The sequence below is a fragment of the Tenebrio molitor genome, chromosome 4 (assembly GCF_963966145.1).
Source record: "Tenebrio molitor chromosome 4, icTenMoli1.1, whole genome shotgun sequence".
Classification (NCBI taxonomy): domain Eukaryota; kingdom Metazoa; phylum Arthropoda; class Insecta; order Coleoptera; family Tenebrionidae; genus Tenebrio; species Tenebrio molitor.
In genome coordinates, this window is record NC_091049.1 from 12,444,180 (window position 1) to 12,470,731 (window position 26,552).

The following is a 26,552-nucleotide window of genomic DNA, read 5'->3' on the forward strand; positions in this document are numbered from 1 at the left end:
TTTCCCGGAAAAAATAACGAGTTGCCAAACGTGTTGTCCCGCCAACCAGAAGATGTCGAGATACCGGACGATACAGAAGATGTGGACCGAATGTTGGTGCCCAAGAGAAAAGATGAGGCCACCGCAGCCACGGAACGTGTCTGCGCCATAGACGTCCCGACCCTGATGGACGAAGTGAAGGGCATTCAACTCGCCGATCCGGAATTCCTAAAGGTTCTGGAGCGTTGGCGACGCATCCGCGAGGAGGGCCCACAAGAGCCCGGTGAACGAAAATTCGCAGAAATCTACGACGTCCTCGACGGCCATCTCGTGAAGCGAGACGGCCAGAAGATACTTCTGTGGGTACCAGAGGCAGCTAGGGAGCGGGTACTTCACGAGTTCCACGACGTGCCGGAGGCCGGCCACCCAGGTTACGAAGAAAGCTTGCGTTCAATCCTTGGCCAATACACCTGGCCAACAGCCAGCCGCGACGTTCGGACGTACGTGAAGAACTGCTTGATCTGCGCCACGACAAAACGAGGACCCATCCAACCAGGAGCCCCGCTTCGCGCCTACGACCCTGAGCGGCCCTGGCAAACCATCGCCGTCGACTTCATGAGACCGTACGCGACCACAAGAGAAGGCAACAAGTACATACTTGTTGTCACGGATCTCTTTACTCGCTGGGTTGAAGCATTCCCAGTGAAGGGGGCAACGACTAAGACGACCGTGAAGCTGCTCGAGAATGAAGTGTTTTGCCGTGGGGGTTACCCACAGGCAGTAATCACCGACAACGCTACCCAGTTCAGGAGCAACCGTTTCAAACGTGCTTGTCATCGGTGGCGCATAAGGCACTGGCCGACGGCCAATTATGATCCACGTGCTAACCCGACGGAACGTCGGAACCAAGAAATAAAAAAGCTTCTACGCGTCGCCTATCAAATGTTCCCGGGCCAACCCTGGGATCGTCATCTAGCGAATGGATTGTTCAACATTCGTCGCCGCCGGAATGCCGCCACCGGTCAGTCGCCCAGTCACCTGCTTATGGGATACGACCTACGGATGCCAGGTCAGTGGGAGATGGACAGTGGACCCCTCGAAACGACGCCCGACCAGAGACAGGAAGAAGCCCTCGGCCTCCAGCGATGCTATCGAAGACGATACATCCGCTCTGGCGCTCCTGTACCGATCTTTCAGCCCAACGATCTCGTGCTGATACGCCACCATGTGAAAAGGGGGTTTGAACCAACATGGGTAGGACCTGTTCGCGTTATCGGCGACGCTCGAGGCAACTGCTACTGGGTCGAGCGAGGGTCTTACGCGACGAGGGAACACATTGACCACCTGCGACCGGCGCCCGCCGGACACGAGAAGCAACGGAAAATTGTCCAACTTTCCGCAGAGGGCCGAGGACCAGACCAAGACGAGGCCAATACCGCTGATGAGGGCAAAGATGATGCACCACCCATCAATGTGGGTAGTCTGGACCCCACCACGCCACCGCCGCAAGACGTCCTTCGGGGTCACCGTCGACGACGCCGTCGCCAACAAATTGCGCGACAACGTGTCTACACGGGACGCTTACGACAAGGGCTATTGCCGTTACCGCCGCCACTATTGTTAACAGCGGAGATATCACCGAGCGAGGAAGATGAGGAATCGACAGGTCAAATCGGGGACTAGACCATCAACTCCCACCGACTAGCGCTCGGGGCCGGCATGGGCAGCATTGTCTTTTTACTTTTGTTGTTGTTATTGTTGTATCGTTGCTGTTACTATTGTCTTGTTTTTAAAGTTGTTGTTAATAAAAAGGTGATGACAGGAGCCGGCGTCGCCGAGTGCGGACGTTGGGCCTCCGGAAGGTGGGAGAGTGTTACCGGGCACCTTTTTGCTAGTGTGAGTTTAGTTGCTTAGTCCCAACTTACCCAAAATGATAGGCGGCGCCGGCCAAAAAAAAGTCAGTTGTGAGTTTACACTTAATAACGTGTGACATTATTTTGTACTCCTTCCTGACCTGACCTGACCTAACCGGCGACCTAACTCCGACGCCCCTTGGAGGAACAACCAGTGACAACGGTAAGTACTATGCCGGCCAAAAAAATTTGGCCGTCATTCTGTCAATTCAAAAAAAAAATTGTAATCCGTACTTTATTGTCATCATGATTACCGTCTTGATTATGAACGGTATTTTTTGGGTGGTAAATTTCAAAGCTCAACATTATTTTGTCATTTATACTACACAGAACGTTTACCTCAGGTTATCTATCTACGATTGCTCTAATTTTGTTTATTCATGTCGGATATTTGGAATATATGAGCTTCAAACAGTTTAAATTGATTGTCAAAATGACAAGAATCGAAAGTGGGGTTACGATTCCTAAAGGTTTATTTACACCTTACTTGAATGTTTTGTTTCAGTCGTCCTCCGGAAGAACGCAAATGCATTACTCCGGATAAACTAAAAGATATTGTTTCAATTTTTTTTTTCAGGTGTGTTTCCATCTTCACTTTCGACTCTACCGCATTCTCCGGAAGCCATGTCTGTAAAGACTTCTACGAAGACATATTCTTCTTTATCTTTTCTACAAGCGAAACGACTGAAAACTTCTTTGTTTGATACTGTATTGAAAGGTATGTGTCAACATTAAATTGTCAATTTTTGTAAAAAAAAAAAATAAAAAAATTGTAGGTTCCGTTGTTAACACATTCGAGGAAGCAGGGTTGTACAATTTGGGCGTGCAAGCACTTCCATCTACCTCTAGTGCCAGTGCTAGTCCACTCCAAGAATGCAACACGATTCATGTAAATTTCTTTATTTTCATTAGTTATTATTTTGCCGTAATTTTATTTAAATTAATTAAATCATTGTGTGCTCAAAATGAACAAATCTGTACTGTTTGAGCAGATATTTTCTACATTGATATTTTATTTTATTTTAATCCATCGGGTGTATCAATAATCGCGGACAGCACTGAAAGTACAAAATTTAGTGTCCACCGAACATCGAGAAAAGTTATCATTTGTGTTAATGACCCTTTGTTAACGTACAAGAGCATTTGCAAGTGACAAAAAAAAAAGATTTTTAAGAAGCAAATATCGGTTTTTAAATTTACAAAAATAAGTTCGTAGTATAACTTACAAGGGAATAAGAGTTGTAACAGTTCTTCTTAAAAAAGAAGGCTCCAGAACTTTCTTCGATACAAATTCGTGACCTATGAAGCAGCAAGAATCTTTGCTGAAAGGGCTGTTTTGACACACTCGATATTACAGTTTTTTAGTCAAAGAGACTAAGGTTTTTTTTATTTTACAGCTGTGAGAACTCCAAAGAAGAGTAAAGGCCTTCTTCAATCAGTAGGAGTTACAACACAAAATCATCTTTCGCCAAAAGCAAATTTTTTTTACAAGCGAACGAAGTCTCTCCAACAAGTTGCGGCGAAATTAAGAAGTAAGGGCATGTCCGTAAACAGAAAATTAAATTACTTGGCAAAGAAGGAAGGGGTATTGAGATATTTAAAAGACGTTAATGAAATTACTGCTGATTTTTTTTTTTGTCCTAATTACGAACACAAAAATATAAACCGAGGGGTCGCAGGTTTACTGTAAATGACAACATTTTGGCTCTATCTATATATAAACACAGTGGTCGTGGATACCGTTTCCTATCAAAAATTTTTAATTTACCATCAAGAAAAGTTCTTACAAAAATGTTAAATAAAATTCCTTTCCAAACTGGTATTAATGAATCAATTTTTAATCATCTGAAAAAACGTGTATCTGACATGGAAACTATAGAAAAGCACTGTGTACTGATGTTCGATGAAATTTCGTTGTCAACCGGCTTACAATATAATTCACGAACAGATTCTGTAGAGGGTTTTGTGGATTCTGGCGGTTTAGATCGTTGCCTTGCATTTGCCGATCATGCATTAACTTTATGGTCAAAGGAATCTACAATAAGTGGAAGCAAACTATTTGATTTACTTTTTGTGAAGGAACGACGTCCACCGACCAGCTGTCAAAACATTTTAAAAGAGGTCATTCGTCAGTTACGCAGTTGTGGTCTGATTGTTTTGGCGACAATATATGACCAAGGTGCTACTAATCAGGCGGTTGTAAATCAACTGATTTCAAGTACGAATATTCACTTTGCTGAATTAAATGAAGAAAATAGGCTACAAGGTTATCTAATTGATGGGGTGGAAGTGGTACATTTATTTGATTTTCCCCACTTAATCAAGTCTATTAGGAACATGCTATTAACTAAAGAACTTCATTTTGTTCAGGAAGGTGTGGAAAAAGTAGCATCATGGTCTCACATTGAGCGTCTCTACGAGGTAGACAAGAAGCAGGGTGTATACAGTCAGTTCACAAAACTCACCGATGAACATGTCATACCTTCTAAAATTAAAAAAATTAAGGTAAAGAACTGTACGCAAATGTTTAGTCACACAGTAGGTACGGCTATGCACGTAGCTGCCAGAGTTAGTACAGAACTCTCTGCAGTATCTACCTTTTATATACATCCGAAAGCTACTGAGACAGCTCATTTGTTATTATTCTTTGATAAGCTTTTTGATAGTATTAATGGTAGTTTTAAGCATCTATCACCAGGAAAAGAACTGCGGAGTGTAGTGACACAAAAGTCAAAATATGTTTTTTTCTGGAAATCTTGCTTGCCAGTTATTTCATCCATGTTTTTCACTTTGCCTAATTCAAGAGTACCCGTCAAGTTGAAAACTTAAAAACTTTAAAAAATTTTGTTGGACTTTCTCGAGTTCATTTATATTTGTGATGTATATCGAATACCATATATGTGAACAATATTCCAGTTGAGATCTAAACAAAATAACATTTATACACGTATCGACAAATGAGTTGACATTAACGTCTTTGTGTTCGACACAAAATAAAGTATTCACATCTGCAAAGTAATCAATTAATCATTAAGAAACATAGGACGCAATTTTCGTTTTATACCATAACTTAATATCATCTTTGGTATATTTTCCAACATGAATGCTGTTAGTGTTATGGTTCGAAAAACTCTACCAAACTGACTGTTGGGTTGTATTAAATTACCTTTTTCATATTGTCGTTCGATTATGAGGACATTTTCATCCAAAGGCACATTACTACAAAAGTTACAATTTTTTAGTATTTGTCGACCTGCATAACCTGCAATATATCGATTGCAATAATTTTCCAACATCTCTGGTGCCACCGACCGGGTAGATGGTACAACGACAAGCGGAATATATGGCTCAATCACTTGTTGTATCGGCTGGTCAATGAAAGTTCTTAAATTGTCCAAAGAATATGAATGACGATGAAAAATTATTGACTAATAATGCTTTACATGAGGAAGCAAAGGCTGTACATGTAGGATTTGTATTCCTAATCCCATAACTTTGAATACACGAAAAAAAATTTCTACTGGGTCTTGATTGAAGCAGCGGGAAGGAAAATTTCTAAAGTTGTTTTGAAATAATTTGTCAGTAATGTGAATCATCCCCCGTACAGATGCTACCCAGTTCTTTAGACACGGAGAATTTTCTTCTGTAAAATACATTGATGACAAAATAGGTAGACATGATTTCCAGAATTTGATATGCTGCGATTTTTTTGTCACAACAGAACGAAGTTCTTTTCCAGGTAACGGGTATAACGAAGTACCATTTACGCTGTCAAATAATGTGTTAAAAAACATTAATAGATTGGCTGTTTCAGTCGCTTTGGGATCCAAATAAAGTTCGGAATCTGGAGATAATTCAAAACTGGTTCTAGCTGCAACATTCATCGCAGTGGCAACACTATGGCTAAATACTTGAGTGCAGTTTTTGACTTTCATCTTTGTAATTTTAGATGGCAAAACATGCTCATCAGTTAATTTAATGAATTGACTAAAAGGTCCACGGGCTTTGTCCATTTCATGTAACTTCAAAACATAACACCAAGACGCCTTCTTATGAATACCTCCCTGTACAAAATGGAGGTCCTTTCCCAATAATAAATTACGGATGCATTTAATTAAATGGGGAAAGTCATATAAATGCACGACTTCGCAATTATTAACTTCGTATACCAGCACCCCAGGGTCTGGATAATTACTCCTTGGAGAACCCTCCAAAGAACGCCTTGTATCTAAAATTAATTGATGAACATCGGCCCGATTTGTGGAACCTTGATCTGATATTGTTGCCACTAAATTCAAGCCACATGTTGGCAACTGGTCAACCAGTGTTTTTATAATATGCCTTAAGTCGGCCGTGGGAGTCGTTCCTTTGCAGAACGAATACCAAACAACTTGCTTCCATTTTTTGTGAATGCCTTTGACAATAAAAGCTAATGCATGGTCGGCAAATTGTAAGCGCCTATTTGCACCTCCATAATCAAAGAAACCATGAACTGAATCTCTACGACTACAATAATGCAGACCAAGTGACAGAGAAACTTCATCGAACAATATACAAAACTTATTGATGTTACTCATCTTATCAACCCGCTTTTTTAAGTGTTCAAAAATTGATTGATTTACACCACAATAAAACGGAATTTTATTTAGCATTGTGGTAAGAGACTTCCTAGATGGCAAGCAAACATTTTTGACAAATAGCGGTAGCCTTTACCACTTTGTTTGAAGATTGATAGGGCTAAAATTTTGTCTTCAATTGGTTATCTACGACCTCGTGGGGTTAACTTTTGATTTTGCAATTGAGACAGTATAAAATTTGCGGTTGTTTCATTAACATTCTTCAAATGCGTCAATATGCTCTTTTTACTTTGTAAATATGTTACCTGTTGTTTAAGTGAAATTTGTCGATTTTTCATTTTTGCAACACGTTATTGCAATATTCTTGTCCTTTTATACAAACGTTGTGTTTCCACAGAAGCATGTTTTTGCCTTCTCACGCTCAAACGATTTGGAACCGTTGTTTTGGTCTCTTTACTGCCTCCTAAAATATAATTCTAGTAATGTCAAAAATTAAAATACAAAAATAAACTAACCTAAAACATAGGATTTTTCAACAAAGATTCTTCCGGCACCAGAGGATGTAGATGGTCCTGCCTCAAGAACATCCATTAATGTTGGTTCCTGATGTGATGTTGATTCTAATAAACTAATCCCAGAAAGTTGTGGGCCCTCAGTATCTTTTCTAAACAAGGACATTTTCACATGCGAATAAACCCTCTGTGGCTTTGTTAGTGATGCCACATCAGGTGAATATTCACTGCTGGATGTCGATTGTTGCACGAGATCCAGAGCATCTGAAGTTTGTAACATATCATAAGATACCAGTTCATGAAATCTGAACAAATTTATAAGCAAATAGATATATACTCTTAATTTTTGTGGTGTGATATATTTGGGCTTTTCTGGAGAATAGCTAAAACAAGTACTAGGTGTTGATAGTTGGTTGTAATTTGGTAAATGTAACGTGGGTACTGCAAATGCCATCAACCTGCCATCTGGTCTTTGACAAATTTTATCGAAGTGAAGCCCACACACCAAATGATTCTTTTGTAATGTTTTTAATTTCAACCCGCATAATCTTTCATTTCCAATGCGTTCCAACCACAAATCTCGCCACCCTAAAGGGTGGGTATCATAAATCTAAACAAAATTACAAATTATACACAACCAAACACCGTTTAAGACAAAAATTACCGACGGTTTTTGGTATCCTTGCAACCAGGGACGCAACAGGGTTTCATGTTGATTGGAATAGAAATAGTTAACTTAACAGTAACACAAACCGGAACACTGCAGAAAAGCGAAAGAGCGGAGATCCAAAGACGAACTGTTCACTACGAGCAAAAGAACGAAAAGAACGAAACAGCGTCCACACGTGCTAAAAACAACTTGGTCTTGGTCTTGGTATTTTTATTTTACCTATTTTACCCACCAAGTTTCTGTTGGCAGTGTCATGGAGGAACGATGGTGGGGCCATCTATAAAAAGTATGATTAACTAAATATGTGTTTCTCGCTGTTTCATATGAAGTGCCAACCCCCTGGTCTGGAGCGTTGGCTGGCTGCGTCGTGGGCGGATGCTGCGCGCATGTCCGGATTGTCTAGGGGTGTACAATCGCTCATATCCGTATAACACTTTGCTACGACCTTTCTCTCTTCCAGTTATTTCATGAAGTGCTCTTCCCATTCCTGCATTGTTATTTATTCGCTCACTGCTTCCTTTTTCTTATGCTCTCGGTTTATTTATTTCCACACGTCGTTCTCTGTTCTTATTTCCTTTATCTCTTTCTCCTCCCTTTCCCTCTTCTGCTTCTTCTTCTCTCTTAATTTGTATAATTATTGAATATCTCATTTCAGAAACAATTTAAGTCCTAATATTAAAGTTCCGAATTTTAATTGTTATACTTTTTATTTATTAGAGTTTGTTTTTGTGTTTTATGTTTGATTGTTATGCTAACTGTAAATGTAAAATTATTGAGTAGATCATTTCAAAAATAATTTAAGTCCTAAGATTAAAGTTCTGAATTTTCTAGATAATTATTATACTGTTTATTTATTAGAGTTTGTTTTTGTGTTTTATGTTTGATTGTTATCCTAACTTAATAATAAATGTAAATGGCTTGCCGTAAATAAACTTATTATTGTTGTTGTTGGATAACAGACGTGTATTTTTTTTACTTTTGCATTACAACAATATAAATATGTATAGTAGGTATGTATAAATAGCAAAGGAAAGTTAGTGATAGAAAGCACTTTTAGAAAAAGTAACTTACAATTTTGATCTAGTTTTGAAAATTTTTAGATTATTTATTATCAAGCGAAACTACTTAGAACTGCATTGGTAGTTTCGTTTAATAATAAATAACCGTTGAATTTTCAAAACTAAATCAAAATTGTAAGTTACTTTTTCAAAAAGTGCTTTCTATCATTTACATCCCTACCTACCCCCTATATACCAGGTAATTCAAATTTCCCGGGTTAATCATGGTTTCATTATTATACAGAGATGTACTAACACATTTAGTTTGGTTCAACTTTTTGGAGGCAGGTATAGATGGCGCTGAAGCTCGATACCTCTCGGGACTGAGAGAGTCAGCTATGTAACGAAAAATGCTTTATTTTGCCCTACGGGCTTTCAGATTCCTGATTACAAAACATAAAAATAACAATTTATTGTTCTCCCTCACTCCTCTCGTTCTCTATTCTTTCTCTCCTCTTGCTTATTCTTTCATCCATCTCCCTGCCGTCTTCGGTCCCTATTACTCCCCATTCCCTTCTCTTTCTCTCTCTCATTTCGCCGCATGTGTTTGATCTTCTCACTATCCTCGCGTCACTTCTTGCACCTTCTCTCTCTCTTCTCCTTCCTTCCCATTCCTGTTCTCTCTCTCCTCGTCCCCACCTCTGCAACCCGCTATCATTTTCCTCTCTCACACATACTCTTTCTCCTCCCTATTGTACTTCGATTCTCTTATTCTCTCTCTTCTCTCTTACTTTTCTGTGTCTTTGTCCCCCTACCTTTTTATTCACCTTCTCCTTGTACATTTTCTCGCCGAGTCGTCTTCTTATTCTCTCCTTCTTTTAGCAAATTTTCTTCAGTTTCTCCTGTCCTTTATCCCATCTAAACCAGTCCCCGTTTATCTGTATTTTCCTGTATCCTATTTTCACCCTTTTTCCTCTATCTCTCTCCTCTCTGGCCAACTCTCTTAACTTCTTTTGTGTTTCCCTTTCTTCTTTTGTCAAATCGTCATCTATATACATCCTCTCACCTTTTTTTTCCTTTAACTTACTCTTACTTAGCATTATGTTCTTCTTCTGCTCCCAACTTTCTATTTTTGCCAGCATCATCTTATCTTTATTTATTTTAAATGCTTCCTTTACATTCACTTTCACTCCTATCTCCCTTTCTAACCATTCTTCCACCCCCTTCTCTATATTTCCACTTATTGCTACTATTCCAGTTATTATAACATTATTCTTCCTCTCCTTCTTTTCTCTTTGTTCCATCTTTTCCTCTATCATTTCCATCCTTTTCATCCAATCTGCCTTCTCCAACTGCTCTTTTTCGTCTCTTCCTCTCCTCTCCTCTCTCACTGTCGCTAATTCTTTCCTTAGCTCCCCATTCTCCTCTCTCACTGCCGCTAATTCCTTTCTTAGTGTTTTGATCTCTCTCATCTCTCTTATCATGGTAGTTTTCATTTCCTTATCCATTTCCTTGCTTTGATTTTCTTCTTCGCTTCTATTTGGTGATCTTCTCGTTCTGGAACTATTTCTGAGTGTGTTCTTGCCTTCTTTCGACGTTCTACCCTCTTCTCTTTCTCTCTTGCTGCTTTCTTTCCTTACTTCTGACGATTTCAGCATGTCCTCTCTTTCTTGCTCTCCCTCTTTCTCTCTCGCTGCCGCTAATTCCTTTCTTCGTGCTCTGCTCTCCTCTACTATTCCCGCCATATCCTCTTTTATCTCTCTGAGCACTGTTTCTATTTTCTTCTCTATTTCTTTGCTTTGATTTCTTTCTTCGCCTCTACTTGGGGATCTTTCGGTTCTGGAACTCTTTCTGAATGGGTTCAGGCCTTCTTCCGACATCCTACCCTTTTCTCTTTCACTCTTGCTGCTTTCTTTCCTTGCTTTCGGCGATTTCGGCATGTCCTCTCTTTCTTGCCCGCTGTCTTCTGCTTATCACCTCTCACTCACTCGTCGTTGTTTACGTTTGTTATCTCTGCACTTTTTCCACGTCTGCTCGCTATCGCTGCCAAACCAGGAATCTCAGTCAGCTATGTATTTTCGTTCTTTATCTAGGGCCTCACTCCCATCCCGATTCCGCTTCCGACATCAGCTCCGATCCCGAACCCACTTCTTGTCCGATAATCCGAACCAGCCTTCCGTTCCCCGCACCCCGGCCGTTTGCACCTGGCAAACGGCCAAGCCTTCCGCCCCTTTCCCCGACCCGACTGCAGCCCGTCCGAAACCGTCTTTCCCGCTCTCCCGTTCTCTCTCTCTGCCCCGCAGGTGAAGTGAGCAGTTGAGCAGGTCCGTCCAGAACAAGTAAGTACAAACCTCTACACCAAGGACGCTCCACCGGAGACAGACGCGACCTGCTCGTCCACATTCCCCCAGGCGTTCCAGGTCACGAACACCATCCCCGAAGGATTTCGCCGGACCTGGTTCTCCAAGTCATTTGTAAATAAAGGTTTTAGCGACTGCTATTTGTTTTGCTCCCCCCCTTCCCGCGCCCTGACAGCCGACCCCCGGACATACCGTAACTCCGCGAAGCTACCCCGGCCGTGTGGCGTCCCACCACAGCCGAAAAAAGGGACTGGCGCTCGAGGCTTACTGCGACCGACCGAACGGCGTCAAACCCATGTGACGTCACTACCTGAAGTTAACGTCACATAAATTGGCGCCCGAGCAGGGACCGCTGTCAGGAACGGGAAAAAGGGAAAAGCGCCGCCCGGACACTCCGGTGAGGTTATCGCCGCCGGTAATTGCCGGAGTCCGTCTGCCGACCGACGATCCGGTTTTCCGGAGTGGATTGACCGCCGCCGGTCACCCCGGATCCGATCAGCTTGCGCAGCGCCGCCCGGAAACTCCGGTGAGGTTATCGCCGCCGGTAATCTCCGGAGCCCGTCTGCCGACAGACGATCCGGTTTTCCGGAGTGAAGGGACCGCCGCCGGTCACCCCGGATGCGATCAGCTTGCGCAGCGCCGCCCGGACACTCCGGTGAGGTTATCGCCGCCGGTAATCTCCGGAGTCCGTCTGCCGACCGATGATCCAATTTTCCGGAGTGGAGTGCCGATCACCCCGGAAGGAACCGAGCGTCACTCAACTAACGCTTAGCGCCTGCTCAAGAGGCTCCGGTGTGGCTACCGCCAGCGGTAACCCCAGAGCCGATTGACCACCCACTAACAATCGGAACGGACTTTTCTCCGGAGGTGTGATTGCCGCCAGTCATCCCGGAGTTGGCCGTACGCCGCGAAACCACAAAGCGTCTTTCTAGGCAGAAAACGAGCGCTAGGAATCATGGCACCGACCAAACCGACAGGACCCACCGACAAGACCAAGACGTCATCCCAGACCGCAGATCCGGCTCCGGGAACCGGAGCAGGCCCGCAGTCGCTGACCCCGGAGCTTGACGAGTCTGTTTCATGGTGTACAAGCTGAACAAGGAGGCCCTCACCGCAATTCTTTCCGGACTCGACCTGGACGCCACCGGAACGGTCGACGAGTTGAGGTGACACTTGGTCAAATTCCTCCGGGACCGTGCAGCCGAGACGTTTGTGCCGTTCGATGGTGTCGACACCAACCAGTTGTTGTCCCACCTACCCGGACTCCTACAAGGTGAAGCCGCCGCCTGGTTCCGGAACAACCGTCAGCGGTGGTGTGACTGGAAAGGGTTCGTAACTGACTTTCGATTGTTTTACTTTCCGGTAAGCCACCAGGAAGACCTGGAGGTTGAGATCAGTCGCCGCCTCCAGCGACCGACCGAGCCGGTGACGACGTACCTGACCGAACTCCAGACGCTGCTGAGACGACATGGCTGCCTCCAACCGGAGCAGCAGCTATCGTGGATGTACAGCAACCTCCATCCCGGAGTACAGGTTACATTTGAAGCGATCCGAGCTCACCGACACAGTCACACTGCTACGCTCCGTCCGGGAGTTAGAAGCCCTACTCCAGGAGCAAACGCAGGCCACCGGAAGGCGAGACAAACACACCGCCCCCGCAGAGGTGCCGGCCAACCCCACCAGAGCGGGACACCGCTTCGAAGACGTCTGCCACCGCACCAACCTCAGGGCAGCAGTCCTCCACCCCCCTGTGCTTGCGGTGTGGACAGACAGGTCACTTCCGTCGTGAGTGCACCGGGTCAGTGAAGATTTTCTGCTCCCGCTGCCGAAAGGACGGTGTTATGTCCAAAGACTGCCCGTGCCAATCGGGAAACGCCTCGGGGCTCTGCGCCCTAGGGGAGCCAGCGCAGTCACCGTCGACCCCGCCGAACGACCGACCGTTTACCGAAAAATCCGACCACCGACCACACGTCACCGTCCAGATCCTAGGTGAGTTGCATGCCGCCCTAGTGGACACCGGAGCCGTCGGTTCGTCATTGGGGACCACCTCCGCGACAAGTGCTACCGGCACCTCCGCCCCGCCACTCCGACCATCCAGTCGGCCCGGATGGCCAACGACCAAATGGACGCCATCACCGAGGCCTATTGGATATCCCTGAAGATTGGGACGACGACTACTACCTGGCGCATCTACCGTCCGACATCGACATCTTGCGGCGATACCCCTTTACCATCGACCTGGAAAGGGGTAGCGCCTCGCTACGTGCCCCAGCCGCCGTGAAGGCGGTGCAGCTGACACCGGCGCACCCAGTCTTACAGGTCAGTGACAATTCGCCACCTACTCTCTCCATAGGCAAGGGGCAGCGCCTTCAGCAGCCCCTCCCGGAAGGCGCCCCCAGGTATGTCCAATACACCGAGGTGCGACGAGGGGTGGAAAGGAGCCCAACAGCTCACACAAGGAAGCCGCCTGTCCCCAAACCGGCTGGAGCCGCCACCCTGAGGGCATGCAACGACGCCGTCCACCCCCGACAGGATACCTCCAAGCCCGACCGGGTGAAGTTGGCGCGCGCCCTCGCGAAGAATAGCAATGATGAAAACCTTTGCCACTGGAAGGGGCGTTGTCATCCGGGAGACTGCGCTCTCAACCAGGACCACACTCCGCCGTCCGGTGCCGAGGGTTCCGCGGTGAAGCGAGCCCCCAAACCCTCCGGCCCGTACACCATCCCGAAAGTCCTCGCCTCCGTGGCAACCAACCCTCAACCCCCGTCCGGACCGAAGACTCTTAGAGCGCAAGCAAACGACCTGAGGCCATACCGAGTACCCGAAGCCCCAGCTAACCTTGTCAACGTTTGCAGGATGCCGAATCAGCGGGCTTCACCGGCGCCGACAGGGATGACGAGCGTCCGGCTACAACTGCGACGACGGCTGAGCGGTCAGGCCGACCTCGCGCGGGCAGCGCGACAGGCCGCCCGCCAGCTACAGGAGCGACTTCGCCGGTCGCCACGGCCACGCCCCCCCCAAGAGGTAGCGACGACCCAGCCACCCCACTGCCGCCGGAAGACGCCGACGACCCCTCCACCCGAAGCGGAGTCGACGACACCAGCGCCCACCACGGACCAAACCCTGGACCTGGAATGGGAGATCGTCGACGAGGTGGACGCGGCCCTCACCGGGATGGGTAGCCCGGCTGCCCTCCCCCCAGCTCGCCGCACCGACCCGGACTCCCACACCACCCGACCGAACCTGCCCCGGAGGAGTTCTATGACTGGACGGAGCGGGACGAAGGGACGGCAAACAGCGAACGCGGTGAGCACCCGCAAGCACCCCGAGTCGCTGTGCTGGAGGTGCGGCGTCCCCAGGCACTCCCGCGGCGCGTGCCGGGCTCCGGCGGTACTCTTCTGCTTCCGGTGCGGGACCATCGGGCTAATGTCAAAGGACTGCCCCTGCCCACGCACCCCAGCCGCCCCTCTCCACGAGCCCATACCCCCCCCCCCCTCCCAACGGTAATGACGCCGAGGCCCCGGACACGACCCCGTGCCCGCTGTGCGGCCGCCGGCGCCGGCGCAACCACCGCAACCGCCATTAAGTCCGCCACCGCCACCCCCAGGGGGGTCGGCGGGACGGCACAACCCAAAACGTCCAGAAGGAAGGACTTTCCGTTTTTGTAAATTATCGAAGTGCTCCATTCTTTTTCCGTTTTCTTTTTTTCGAATAAAAGTTTAATTTTCGTTAAGACCGCCGTTTTCCTAACCTTACCCCTCCAGGAAGCCGGAAATCTGGCCGTACTGAGGGAGGAGTCGAGGAAGGTAGAAGAAGATTTTTTGGTTTTAAGTTTTGCATCCGACACCCCGGAAGAAGAACCCCGTTTGGAAGAGAAATTTTCAGTTTCTCCAACCCGGGAGAATCCGATTTTCAAGAAGAAATGAATGATCAGTCAGCCGTTTTGACTTCTACCGCCGTCGAAAGGAAGAAGCCGCCGACGTGGAGTTCGGAAGTCAGGTCCTGTCATATGACATTTCGTTTTTAAATATTGGCATTGTTGTCAATTTCGTCATTAATTTAGTTAATAATAATTTACCCAGAATTGCCCTACAAATATGTATGTTTCATTTCAATTAAAATTTTACGATTATTGTTCCTAATGGGTCAATTGTTTAAAAAATGTAATAACCTCGGAGCAGTGTTCGGTTGAATTATAACCTAATATACATTTATTATGACAAATCAGAATACTGCCAACTAAAATGTCCGATTTTCATAGATAGTCCGAATTTGAAACAATCGTGAATGGTATATAACGGGTGTTTTTTTAAATTTGGCGTCGAAGTAGGCGTTGAACTGTCGATTGTGAACGCACTATACAGGTTACGGATCACGGATCAGCTGTTTAAATCTTACGCTTTACACGAGTGGTGCGATCTCAATCGACTCTCCAACGCCTACTTCGACGCCAAATTTAAAAAAACACCCTTTACATTTTTTTATTTGTTAAATAAAACATAATTATTTATAGCTCAACAATATATGGAAAAGCACCCAACATTTACGTATATTTGCATTTACGCAATAATTCTTTTATTATGTAGTTATTTCTAGAATAAGTAAAATTTATCAGACTAGTTAGTTTATCTGCACTAATAGAATAAATATAGAAGGTTTATTTATTACATATTTGTTAGTTTGCATGCGCTAAGTCCACCAATGTACCTATTAAATTAGAAATGGCACTGATGGGAAGTCTAAACCTTCCTGTGTGACATAGATTAAGACTAAAGTTAGTTAATTCGTTAGTTGGTTAGAATTAAGTCCATGCACTTGTCCCAACGATGATTCTACATCCACAGCGGCTTCCTAGAAAAGAGATTGTCCGACCTCTTTACAATAGTTATTTTATTTCATTTTCATAAGTGTTTTTTCTGCTCAAGTGCTCTATCTATATGTATGTAATGATATGTTCGTTATCAATAAAAATAAATCATTTTGTTATAAATGTGACTTTTTGTAACTTTAGAACTTGCAACCGACGTGTTATTCCAGTTACCTACTGTTACGTTATTTTTTTCCTGATATTGAAATTTTCCCAAAATAACGATTTAACAGACTTCGGGTCGAGATGCACTGGAGACTGCTCGAGAGTACAACCTAAATGTGGGGGTGGGTGGTGATAATCGGAAGAAAGAAAACTCCGAGTGGTTTAAACGAAATGAATATATTTTCACCCCGTTCTGCACACGTAAAAATCTGATTATTTGATAATAAAAACGTTTCTCACACACAATAATTATGAACAAATATGAAGGGTTGTGCCCTCGCCGCGACGGAAAAAAAAGGAAAACTCGAAAAGTAAATTGAATTCAAAAACTAAATTAAAAAAACGGGGAGAGCCGAAAGTGAAGCCCGATATCGTCCTCGACGCTATTCTTCTACGCCGCCCACGATCGGCGAGACCGTTCCCTCGGGCCTCACCTCGTTTCCCAAAAAAAAAAGCTAAATTCAAAATAGAAAAGGACGTCGCGCGGCGGACGAAGACACAAAAGATAATGAAATCAAATAAACAAGAATTCTTACAAAAAAAAACTGTTATCGGCATGACCGGCCGTTTGCAGGCGAGGCCACCAGCAGACGGATAACTCAACCCGAACAAAAAAAAACGTTCTGCCTGAAACGACGCGCTGGCTTCGCGAAAACTAAAAATTTTTTCTATCACCCTGGCCTTGATCGTCACGGGGCGGTCGACGTCTCTGGAGACCTGAACGTTCCTCGGGGATTTCCTCTGGCCCACGGTGGACGACGAAATCCGGGCGTGGAATTTGACTCCGCACTCCGGCGTTTGGTTCTTCACGAACCTTTCGTCGGGGATCCGCTCCTCGGCCTCTGGGTTTGGACTTCCTGGACTCTTCCTCCAGCCTCACCCTCTTCGGACCCTCGACGTCTCCACACCCTTTTCTCGCCGTTCAACCACTCGACGTTTCAGCCCCTTTCACAGTTCTGCACCGATCTGACCTCCCTGACCAAAGACAAAAAGCCCCTCCCCGCACTTTGTCCTGTCTTTTATAGTTTCGCCCCTCTCAATTCGGGTTATTATTATTTTTGGCGGAAAACGTCGTGCGCACGATGATCGAATCATGGAGAAAACTTGCATTTTTTTTTAATGTAACACTACCTATTTTTAAAACGGTACGAAACCTTCAAAAATGGTTTTGTTGTGGACATTGCCGAGACCATGTAAATGTGTGAGTCAGAGAGAGAAGATTACAAATTAATTGGGACGATTTTAGGAAATTTAAACCAATTTAGAGCAGTTCCTAAAAGTAGCAGATCAACGGAATTGCAGGTGCATGGCATGGCAAGTACCTATGTATATTCGTACTTTTGCTGACATACTGATAAATAAATTTAAATAACACTAAATTATAAGTAGTTTACCATTGTCAAGGTTTCTAGAACAACGTCAAATGATAAATATGCGAGAAGATTATTGGTAGGTACCTACATAAAAAAAGTTCGTCTTGCGGAAGTAACAGTACCAGGTTTTCGAAGACAAGAGACAATGAATTTTATATTTCTGATTCCTTTAAATCTAATTATGCGCTTATCTTGTGGTAAGTGCTTGCAGGAAAGCCTCATTAAAAAGTTGTAGTTAGGAAATACTTTCATTGTTTTAGCACTAGCATCAGTACAAGAAGAGGACGAAAGTAAAATCGTTGGCGGCTCTGAGGGTAACAAAGAAGACGACCCATACGTCGTTTCTATTAGAACGAGCAACAACCAGCACTTGTGCGGCGGGACCCTTGTCGACTACCAGCACGTCGTGACCGCTGCAAGCTGTGTAGGTACTGCTTGACCAGAATAGCTTGGCGGATCAAATGCGCAGACCAGGAAACGAGCGAGTGTCTGTAAGACAAGGATGTGGCTACGGTTGTAGGTACGGTACAGTCAATGAAGCAAATCTGCTCAAAACAGCCTGGACATGCTGTTCGCTTGAAGCTTGGAGCGTTTTATTCTGTTTACAATTTTTTTAGACCTGAGGTTCGTTTAAATTTAGATAAGCAACCAATTTTGTTCTAATTGAGTCGTTTATTCGAAATTTCTACACTTCTACAGAGTGATCAACAAGAAACCAAATCAAGAGTGCTACCTCATCTTTTATTTTATCGAAACGTACGTCGTATACTAATCAGACACTTTTATATACTTGCTGTGCACACTCGTTTTGTTGGTTGCCTACCTCTCAAAAATCTATTATTAATTGCCTTTATAAATTTTTTGTAATTCATGAATAATGGATTTAAAAGAAAGTTATTATTAATTATTATTTATTACTGATTAAGGAAAAAACACACAGTTACATAAAATTCCTTCATAAGGCACGTAATCTTTGGTTACAAAATTTTAAAAGTAATTATTTTTCATAATTCTTTGTTTTGTTGTCTTCTGTAAGAAAAGTGCTAAAGTTATTATTCTCACATTTTTGGTTAATTGAGAACTTACTCGTATCTTTTCTAGCAGTTTAAAACATTTAAATTACTCCAAGGTCAAAAAATAAGTTTTCACAAAAACTGCTCCAAATGTTCTCCATTGTGGTCCAGAAAGAGTCAAACTCGCCTCTCATATTTTCCAAAAACACTTATGAAGCTGTCAGGTGAAATGGATTGCCAAAATTCATTTATGATGAAAATTTGTTTAAGGTAATGTGTGGGTTTTATTTCTTGCAACACACAAGGGAAACAAATTAATATCCTTCAAAATTTTTGCAATAAGTGCCATAACTCAATTTAATTTGCTGTCTTAAACGCCTTATGAAAGTTGAGGGATGTTCCTTGATAATTTGTCAAACATTTTGCACCATTTCTAAAATTTGAACTAAGGACTGACCTGACTTCTTCTTAATGATGGATTATGATTCACTAAAATTAGGCACTATAATTTTAAGACATTGATAAACGTGTTGATAACCTATACCATCAGGTTCGGACATCTGGCTTGAAATTCTTCAGTGTAAGGGGGTACAAAGTAAGGCCAGTCTTCACTTTCTTGTTTCACCCTCTTTCGAAAATAATGTAATAAAAATGCCTTCTCTTTAATGGTAAAACCCATTTTACAACTTATTCTCGGATAATTATTGCTTACAATTTCAATAAACGTCTGTAAATATTGCCGAAATCGAAGATTTGTTTTCTAGGTTAAATCACTTAAATTGTCAACATCAACAACCTTGAATTTTGAAATGTGACATTTCAACGAAACATCTCCGTACCAGTGGCGTCGCGTTTGGCAATAAAGCTGATAATTTACTTACTCTTACAAATGTAAAATGTTGCTCTTATTTATCTTATAAATTGTTTCCCTTATCTTATAATAATAATAAAATGCCCAATTATAATTCCAACGTCTAAAATTCATGAGGTATGATTTATTATAAAGTAGCGTTTGAGACCACAAATTGTCTACGGCCATGCTTTGAACGCTTATTTGCGTATGATTCTGCTACGACGTGACCGATAATTTGCAACGCTTGCTCTGATTTGGATTCTTGTTGATCACTCTGTATTTAAAAAAAAAGCGTACAAGTAGTGAGCACAATTTTGGCTAGATTGTTATATTGTAAAACTATCTTTTAGTTGTTGTTACTTAGAAACCTGTCACAAAACCCGTGCTGATTGCTGGATTTTATCGATGTATTTTTCAGAGATTTTAATGTGTGTAAATGTTTGCCTTATTTATTATTGCTACAAACAAACACATCTCAAACTCTTATTCATAAAGTTATAAAAAAAGGCAACTCTCAACAATCTAACAACAATTTAAAAATTTATAAAATTTTGACACATTTGACATACAGTTAATTTCAAAATTATAAGAGTACACCAAATTTTCTACAGTGTGAAATGCACTTACATTTTTTGTCAATGATCAATGTCAATTTTGAGAAACAAAATGCCTAATTTAACCGAAAACGCGAAAGTGCTCATTCTTTTCAAATTAGAAGAAGGGTGGTCGAAGCGGAGGGTAGCCCAGTATTAAACATCGCGAAGAGCACCCTGCAGTCGTGCAGAGGATGGAACAGACAATATTATGATGTTCTAAAATATCGACGACGTTTTGGGTTGTCAAACTTACCTAACCTATATAAAAAATATGACTTTCAAATTTCAAAAAGGCATTTTTACATGTGGAAAAAATTGTAATATATCGACTTCCTGATTTTTCAGGTGTACTCTATAATTTTGAAATTAGCCAAGGCGATCTTCATTTACCAGGCCATGACACTGACCAAAGGCAGTGTGCTATGGAATGGCCTACCACAGTCTGACAACATTGCTTCACTAACATTTAGTGAAAAAAATCGAAATCCACTAAACCTGTCATTATATTTACATTTGTCAAATATGAGTGATCTAATTTTACGACAGTTCAAAAATGCGTAATTGCATTGTAACATATAGTTTAAAACCACCTTAGGGACAGAAAAGTAACGGTGCTCATTACTGATAATATTTCAGATGCTCTGCTGTGTTCCGGACTATTGAAACTGTTTGGTTATAAACTAACGCGAGGTGGGCATTTCTAACTTAAATATAACAATTTGTTCTCCCCATTGCCTAAATCCCATCCCATTTCTTGTAACTTGCTTCCCAGTCTCATTTCAATATTCGTTTTTAAAACCAAAAGATTTTCTCCAGTGATTGTGTCGTCATTACTAATTTTGATTATTTCTTCCCAAAGTGTAATTTCTTCGTAATTAGAAGTTATTGGCACCGCGTTTGGCATAAGTCTCTTCATTTTGTCCACATTGATGACTGTTCCGTTTATTTACAAGCTCCGAAGAAGATAGCAGCATGGTTATTGAAACGTCAGCTACCCAGCAATCCAGACGACCGCGGCACAACCCGGAAAACAATTACCCTATTGACAACGGCCGTGAAAACCTGCATTCGATTCTCGTAAAAGTTAGACTTGAGTCTTACTCCAGTTTCGTTTGAGTCCAGTTGCCATGGTTATACCATAGGTACACTTTGTGACAGCTTGTTTTGAATTCTTTTGCAAAATGAAAATCCCGTACAATTTAAAGGAGAAAATTCTGTTGGCTTCTCTCATACACGATATGGAAGAGGCAATAGAAAATTAAAAAACAGATACTGTTTCGGTAGAACGAAAAAATTGTGTTTAGGAAAGGAATAACACCCAGTACAATAGCTAACCAGAGAGTACTACAGTCCGCACGGCCCAGCAATTGAAAAAACTGTAAACCAATATACAATACAGGGTATTTCACGAGTGATAATGAGCCTAACGGAATAAAAATGAGACCCACACTACATTTCCGAAAAAAGCTGCCTACTGAAATTATAATGTCCGGATTTTTTTGAAAATAAACTAGGCAAAAATGAATAGGGAATTTTTTCATTTTTGAATTTTTTATAAATACAGTTTAAAATTTGTAATGAAATGTGTTAAAAATATATTAATATACACATTAAATGAGGAGCAACTTATCAAATCGCATTATGTCCACTCGAGGCCAAAATTCAGTTTGAGGTGGATTTGAAATCTTTTATAACTACTTTACAGCCCTACCTAAAGAAACTACTAGAAATAGAATTATGTCTCTATTTAATTTCAGTTTGAAATCTGATGCTTGCATCAAAACGTATAATGTTCATCGACGTAGACGGATCAAAACGCATTATGTTGTTTCATTGGCATTTTGGATGCATTTTAGCATGTATCTAACCTCAAATTAGCGGTTTCAATCGTGTATTTTAGTTTATAAATTATGTCTTAAACTTAACGGTTAGTGTGGGTTACGAAAGAGGATGCATATTTAAATTTCGAAAATTTTTGTTTACGTTTGTTTAAGTACCTACTTTCCCATTTTTTTTTTGTTTATTTTGCATTTCGTGTTTGTTGTTAATTTTATTTTCAATTAAAAATCTTGTCTAGTATTAGTTTGGCTTTTCAATTAAGTGTTTACCTCGGTTTTTACAATGTTATAATGAATTTCACGATTAACAATAAGCATTATGTCCAAACATACCACAACAAAACGCATTACATTCACTAGAATGAATCAAATTGCATTATGTCCGATCTTTTTTTGATATTTTCTAAATATCTAGGGTCTTTTTGATCTAAATGAGACCATTTATGTGATTCATCTAATAGAACTTCTCAAATGGCCGTATAGTTTTAACGTAAAGTGAATCGAATTAGAAAATATACGTTTTTTGCTTCTACCCAAAAAACTGTTTTATGTGCCATAATGCGTTTTGAAGAGTTGCTCCGCAAATGTAATGTTTCAAGTACTTGTAACATTTTAAATTTATCTTGTGTTTAAGAATACGTGGGAGGATTGGGGCAATTATTTTGCTTTTCAAGAAAAATTGTGGAATTCCCTATTCATTTTTGCCTAGTTTATATTGTGGGGTGCATTTTTTATTCCGTTAGGCTCATTATCACTCGTGAAATAGCCTGTATACAAAATACGTTGTTGACGTATATGTATTTGGAACTTCTTCTTTGTAAATTAAGTCATAACAATCTTCCATCCTGCGATAAATAAGTATTTAATGCTTACATCTAAAATTCAAATCTGAACATTAGTGCCTACCCATATAATTGAAACGAAACGAAAAACAGGAAAACAGCAACTGTCAGACAGTACAGAGACAATTTTAGACCTGTAAACTCATGTAAGCAAGACTTGAGTCTGCCTAACCCCTCACTTGGGCTTGAGTCAAACTTGAGTGCTCAGGTATTGTTTATAAGACAGACTCAAGTCTGTCTCAAGATTGAGTCTAACTTAAGTTTGGACTATAAATACGGGCCTTAGTGATTCCGAAAATTGTAGAAGAAACTTGGAATGTGGGGTGCGTTCAGCCCTAATTTCTGAGAAATTCAAAGAACGCTAGGACTAGGAGTTAGTCGTTTCCTCGAAGTTCAGCTAGATTGAAGATTGTGCCGAAAACAAGATTCAATGTACAAGAAAAATTCCTCGGCATCACAACTAAAGAATTTTTAAAACCGACGACCTCAATGTGTAATCAAGAAGACAAGGAATACACGGGGTATGAAAATTTTGACAATACAAATGTCGCGGCAACTCCGCCAATATTATTTCATTGCAGCGGAAGGAATGCCGACTACAAGAGCCGTGTGAGTTTCCAGAAAGTACTAACATCTTGTCTGGAAATTCTGTCTACATAAATCAAGAATTTTCGAAACCAGCGACCTCAATATGTAATCAAGAAGACAAGGAAAATCCGGGGTATGAAAATTTTGACAATTCTAATCTCGCGGCAAGTCTGTGGCTAATATTGTTTCATTGCAGTGGCAAGGAAGGCCGACCACAAGAGCCGTGTGAATTTCCAGAAAGTGCTAACATCTTGTCTTCAACTTCTGTCTACATAAATGAAGAATTTTCGAAACCAACAATCCCAATGTGTAATCAAGAAGACAATGAAAATGCGGGGTATGAAAATTTTGACAATGCCAATGTCGCGGCAAGTTTGCTAATGCTATTTCATTGCAGCGGCAAGGAAAGCCGACTACAAGAGCTTTATGAGTTTCCAGAAAGTGCCCCCACATCTTGTCTTCAACTTCTGTCTACATAAAAATTATGATAATAATTAATAATAATATAGCCTAAGGGAGTCCGTTTCGGCTCAGGGACGCGAGGGTCGCGGGTTCGATTCCGACCCAGGGCGAAATTTAAAAAATAATAAAAAAAGGCTATATTCTGTCTCGTGATTCGGAAGTCACGTTAAGCCATTGGTCCCGGTCTATTGAGTTGGTCACCATGCCCCTCATAGATTTGTAAACCAGTCCTAGACTGTGTAACAAATTTTTTATCGATTAATTTTGAATAAACTTTACTTACCGTTCTAGAATACCAAAAATTACTTACCGTCGAGTTTATCGTTAGCAACAAGTAAACAGAGCTTACCGTCTTGGAAACAGACGTGGTAAACAAGCAAACAGAGTACAATCGCGCAAAAACCTAATTTGTGGATTTCACCGCGTAAGCTTTCGCGACTTCCAGTGTATCCAACATCTTCACAACATTTCTTGTAAATTTCTTTAAGCCTTGGCGTCTTTTGTTCTGTTACGTGAAAATTTACAATCATTCTTCGAAGAACTCCCAGATGTCCAGGACGATCTTTGAATTTTGCTTCTTTCTTTTTTTACTGGGCGTCGAAAAACTACAGGTCTCTTCGCTTGATATCATTTTCATTTTCATTTTCTTTCGCAATTCTAGTAATAGTTCTGTTACTCACACCCGTAGCCCTCGCCACTAGTTCATGAACCTTTGCAAGAGGAATTAACTGAGTTCCAGCTTCTGCTTCTTGTCGCATAAATTCTAATATATTTGCAATTATTTCTCGACTGTCCCCGCTTGAAACTCTATTCTTCACCTTACTCATGAAAGCCATTTTTTTTGCTGGAAATCACTATTAACACACTATTAACAAATACACAGGAAAAGCAATAGCTCTGAAAAGAATTAATTTTTTATCCTGGAAAGAGCGATGATTTTCGCCCGATTGTACACGATCTGAACACTTCCAGACACAACAAACAAGTGCGCTCCGTTAGTGGCTGATATAAAATGTGAAATAGGCTTTAGGTGCTAGACGTATTAATAACCTCATTTTAATATCCACTATTGCCACATATCATTTTCACAAATTGCATTCATCAATCCTGAAAAGTTGCAGGTGCTTAGATGTGATTTTCCGAAAACTAAACAGTGTTTTATTAAATTTTGGAAATCAATAGCCAAAATGTAAAATAATTGTGCATAATATTTGTGACAGTTTATTTTGAAGTCCAGCTAAAATTAATTATGACATTTATGACAATAAAGCTTAGACTACATTGGGTTTTTTTAAATAACATTTAAATTGCTGCCCGAAATTCCATGCTCCCAATACATAGTACAATAGTATACAGGGTGCGTCTACTAAAACTTTATATCCGAATATCTTTTTTAATTATCAATTAAGATAAACAATATTTAGATAACACTTCCTTCCAAGTTTGTATTGGTTTAAGATTGGGTTGTAATCTTTGTACACCTCATATTTGCAAATGCAATGCGAAAGTTGATGAAATTGGTATTCACGGTCTAAGTTGTTCCAAAAGCAGTGGTAGATTTTCAAGACACACTGAAATTAATTCTATTATCTTTGACTTCTATTCATGTTAATTCAACTTTAGAACCAAACGGACTATCTCGTGATGACGGAAAACGCCCTGATGGGATGACTTTAGTACCGTGGAATAAAGGTCAACCTTTGGTTTGGGACGTTACTGTCGTAGATACACTTGCAGACAGTTACGTATTGAAAACATCTGAAGTCTCAGGTTTTGTCGCTGAAATGGCTTGCAAACGCAAACATAACAAATATCGTTCAATTATTTCGTCAAACTACATATTTAAAGGTTTAGCCTTTGAAACCTTAGGCCCTTGGTGCAAAGAAACAATAGATTTCATTAATGTCATCGGAGACCGACTTATCGCGGAATCAGGGGATTCAAAATCTAAGAAATTCCTTTTTGAGAGGATTTCCCTTGCCATTCAACGTGGAAACGCTGCAAGCATTCGGGGCACTTTTCCAGATTCCGCATTATTATCGGAAATTTTCGCATTGTAAATTAAAAATGTTATTTTATGTTAAATTTTAATAAATAATTAGTTATATATTTAGCAATATTATATTTCTCAATGACCTCTTGACATGTGCTTTACAAAAGTTTTTGTAATATCTAGTTGTTAAAGGTGGATATCCGGACTGTTTGTCACCATGTAAACAACCTCATAACGGCCGGAGTCCGTTAAGGGTGTCCGTTATGAGCGGGAGCGGCCGTTATGAATGACCAAATAACTATAGCAACGTAGATCTAAACTTTATTTTTCAACTTTTTTACAATTGGTACAATAATTAATGTTTAATGTTATGGTACACACCTTGAATTAATCGAAATCCGTAAGTCACTAGCAGATGTAGACGAGATCGAAGATGATGCTTCAGAATTTTAACACCGACATAAGCGCGATTTTGCAGGGAATAACGATGACCTCACTTGCTCTGCGGCCATCCGGACATCGGGAATATCTTGATCGCGATTTTTTATTGATTTCAGTCGTTTATTTTCAACGGAAAGTTAAGAACAAATCTGACAAACAGCAGCAAATGGAGACAAGATCGAAGATGATGCTTCACTAACACAAGCGCGATTTTGCAGGCAATAACGGTGACCTCACTTCAGGACATCGGGAATATCTTGATTGTGGTTTTTTACTGATTTCATTCACTTATTTTCAACGGAAAGTTGAGCGTTGAACAAATCTGACAAACAACATTGAAACAATTTTTTTTCACAAACAACGGTCGACATGACGACGTCCTCCGCACACTTATTAATCATTCGGTTTTTTCGATGGCGTTGAAAAAAATGTATTTCAAAAAGATAATTGTGAACGAATCGTAGAGATATTACAAAAACTATTGTACAATACACGTCCGTTAGGGCCTTTAC

General features: G+C 41.6%; 1 protein-coding gene and 3 long non-coding RNA genes across 4 annotated transcripts; 1 reads left to right on the top strand and 3 right to left on the bottom strand.

The window, feature by feature from the left end:
* Positions 1–2,064: 2,064 nt before the first annotated feature.
* On the top strand, positions 2,065–8,626 carry LOC138128659 (uncharacterized). Its single transcript, XR_011158823.1, has 4 exons — positions 2,065–2,610; positions 2,669–2,781; positions 3,290–3,424; positions 7,981–8,626. It is a non-coding gene; the product is annotated as an uncharacterized lncRNA (long non-coding RNA).
* LOC138128658 (uncharacterized) lies at positions 5,012–7,986 on the bottom strand. The gene is made up of 3 exons (XR_011158822.1): positions 7,646–7,986; positions 6,985–7,591; positions 5,012–6,932 (listed from the first exon to the last, which is right to left on the bottom strand). It is a non-coding gene; the product is annotated as an uncharacterized lncRNA (long non-coding RNA).
* A 901-nt stretch (positions 8,627–9,527) lies between the features above and the next one.
* Positions 9,528–10,589, bottom strand: LOC138128326 (uncharacterized). The gene has a single exon (XM_069044535.1). It carries the CDS (start codon positions 10,587–10,589, stop codon positions 9,528–9,530), a length of 1,062 nt encoding a protein of 353 aa, XP_068900636.1.
* A 7,911-nt stretch (positions 10,590–18,500) lies between these two features.
* Positions 18,501–19,630, bottom strand: LOC138129121 (uncharacterized). The gene is made up of 2 exons (XR_011159097.1): positions 18,972–19,630; positions 18,501–18,916 (listed from the first exon to the last, which is right to left on the bottom strand). It is a non-coding gene; the product is annotated as an uncharacterized lncRNA (long non-coding RNA).
* Positions 19,631–26,552: the final 6,922 nt, after the last annotated feature.

Bases quoted from the DNA above. Each gene is read 5' to 3' on its own strand.
- LOC138128326 (XM_069044535.1), bottom strand. From the start codon at position 10,589: ATGCCGAAATCGCCGAAAGCAAGGAAAGAAAGCAGCAAGAGTGAAAGA.